This window comes from Nycticebus coucang, chromosome 9 (assembly GCF_027406575.1).
Source record: "Nycticebus coucang isolate mNycCou1 chromosome 9, mNycCou1.pri, whole genome shotgun sequence".
Lineage (NCBI taxonomy): Eukaryota > Metazoa > Chordata > Mammalia > Primates > Lorisidae > Nycticebus > Nycticebus coucang.
Window position 1 is genome coordinate 48,761,210 of NC_069788.1, and position 1,955 is coordinate 48,763,164.

The 1,955-nt window shown below is 44.0% G+C and overlaps 1 protein-coding gene across 1 annotated transcript; it reads right to left on the minus strand.

The window, feature by feature from the left end:
* Nucleotides 1-301: 301 nt before the first annotated feature.
* On the minus strand, nucleotides 302-1,401 carry LOC128594100 (TATA box-binding protein-like 1). The gene is made up of 2 exons (XM_053602636.1): nucleotides 1,236-1,401; nucleotides 302-699 (listed from the first exon to the last, which is right to left on the minus strand). The coding sequence occupies exons 1-2, from the start codon at nucleotides 1,399-1,401 to the stop codon at nucleotides 302-304; spliced, it is 564 nt and encodes a 187-aa protein (XP_053458611.1).
* Between the last annotated feature and the right edge of the window lie 554 nt (nucleotides 1,402-1,955).

Here is a 1,955-nt window from a genome sequence, read left to right on the forward strand (position 1 = left end):
TTGTTTTAATCTCTACCATATCTGCAGCAGCATATTTATCTGTCACACACTGTTGAATTTTTTTCCTTAGTCAACATTGCCTATGTTATTTCTCTGTTCAAAGAAATAGGTGCTTCAGCAGACCAGGCCTTCAGTGGTGGCAGCCCCGGAGTTAGCCTTGGGGACTGGAGCTCACACTGTAGCTGTGAATGAATAAAAGAGTCTATTTCCTCAGTTATTGTTGGTCCAGTTTCCTTTTGTGTCCAAATGTGCAAGTTTTAAAAGGTGCTCAGTTAGAGATTCTAAACAATTAAGTAATGAATTATAAAATTTCTTTCTTGCTTTCAAACACAAATGGGTAAATCTGTTCCACAGCAGTAGCAATGGCCTTTACATTGGGCACTGTTACTGTGATACTTCCTGTTGAAAAATCTGTAATGTAGCTCTTGGAGACTATTGGATAGCACACAGCAGGATGAAGTTCAAGTTCATAACTGGCATGAGGTCTATTGTGCTTCGTGAATTCCGGCAAACGGATTTCAAATGGCATGTTACATACTGGCAAAACGTTAACAACCTTAAAATCCACAAATATTACCTGGAACCCTAGTTTCTGCAGACAGCGTGCTAAACGTCTGGTACCAAATTTAGCTTCTTCTTCACTTGTTGCTCCAGTGCAAATAATTTTTCCTGAGGACCAAATTGTAGTGAAGGAAAGTACTACCATAAGAATGTGACCACCTCTCGCCCCCTACCATGAGAATGTGACCTTTTGTAACTGTTCCAGGAGATAGCCCCGAGCTGAAGCAGATAAAAGGGCTAAGCAAATGTTTAACTGTTAATCTTGTCTTAAGACAGTTGAGTAATGAACCAGAGTTCTTCTTATCTAGAAAGCTCCTGCTATGTCTGCTACCCCTCCCTACTTTGTGGTTAAAGCCCCTGCTATGTCTGCTACCCCTCCCTACTTTGTGGTTAAAGCCCCTGCTATGTCTGCTACCCCTCCCTACTTTGTGGTTAAAGCCCCTGCTATGTCTGCTACCCCTCCCTACTTTGTGGTTTTTGCCTTTATAAGCTTGTAAAACCTGCTGTTCGGGGCTTGACTCCTCTGCTCCTGAGAGAGTTATGAGCTAAGCCCCAGCATGCTGGAATAAAACCCTGTTGCTAATTGCATCAAGTGCCGTCTCTTGCGGTTGATTGGGGTCGTGGTGGTCCAGGACAGAGTGGAGGTCTTGTCCCAAGTCTTTCAGTAGCTGTACTTCTAGGTTTTCTTAGCTTCATTAATACTTTTCCAACATCACGCTTATGAATTACATTTGCTCCCTCCAAAGCAATCTTCGTTAAGTTCAAACGGCATCTTGTTCTAAAAACACAGACTACATTTGTAATTAGAATGTCCAATGCAACATCACTGTCTGCATCCATTGGGGTAGTTTAAAAACTTAGCTTCCCACCACGAAGATCACATCCCTGCACTCGGTCGCCACGGTCCCCCAGCCCAGGGTCGCCTACGAGGTTACCGTGGGAAGAGGGTTCACAGCGGCAGCGCTGCTGCGGGTTGCGTCTGAAATGAAGGATGAGCTCAGCTTTTTCTTTTTAATAGGATAGAATACATACGTATGTTGAAGTTTTAAAACATTTGAAGTGAAATTTTGATGAAAAAGTCCAAATATCCTGTCCCAGCTCAACTTGAAGCAAACTCTCTCCTCTAGATGGCAGGGGGCAGAAATTCCTGTTGGTGGCTCCTTGGGAAGGAGGAAATGAGCTCTTCCCCCAGGGAGACTGCTCTGACCCTGGATACAGGGGTCAGCTGAGCCATAACCTGCTCTCATATAATCCTAACGTCACCTCACCTAAGGGCATAAGATGGATTCTTTCATTTTCATGGTGTATCTGAGTCTCTGAGAATCTAAATCCCTAACATGGCTTTTCCAGACATCTTGGTGGCTTAAAGGGCACCCACTGGGTCTCTGGGGAAG

Excerpts from the sequence above, each read along its gene's own strand:
- LOC128594100 (XM_053602636.1), bottom strand. The coding sequence starts at position 1,401 with ATGGATGCAGACAGTGATGTTGCATTGGACATTCTAATTACAAATGTA. Across the intron at positions 700-1,235 it reads GAAGCTAAGAAAACCTAGAA|TACTTTCCTTCACTACAATT; the intron begins GTACAGCTACTG and ends TTCTTATGGTAG.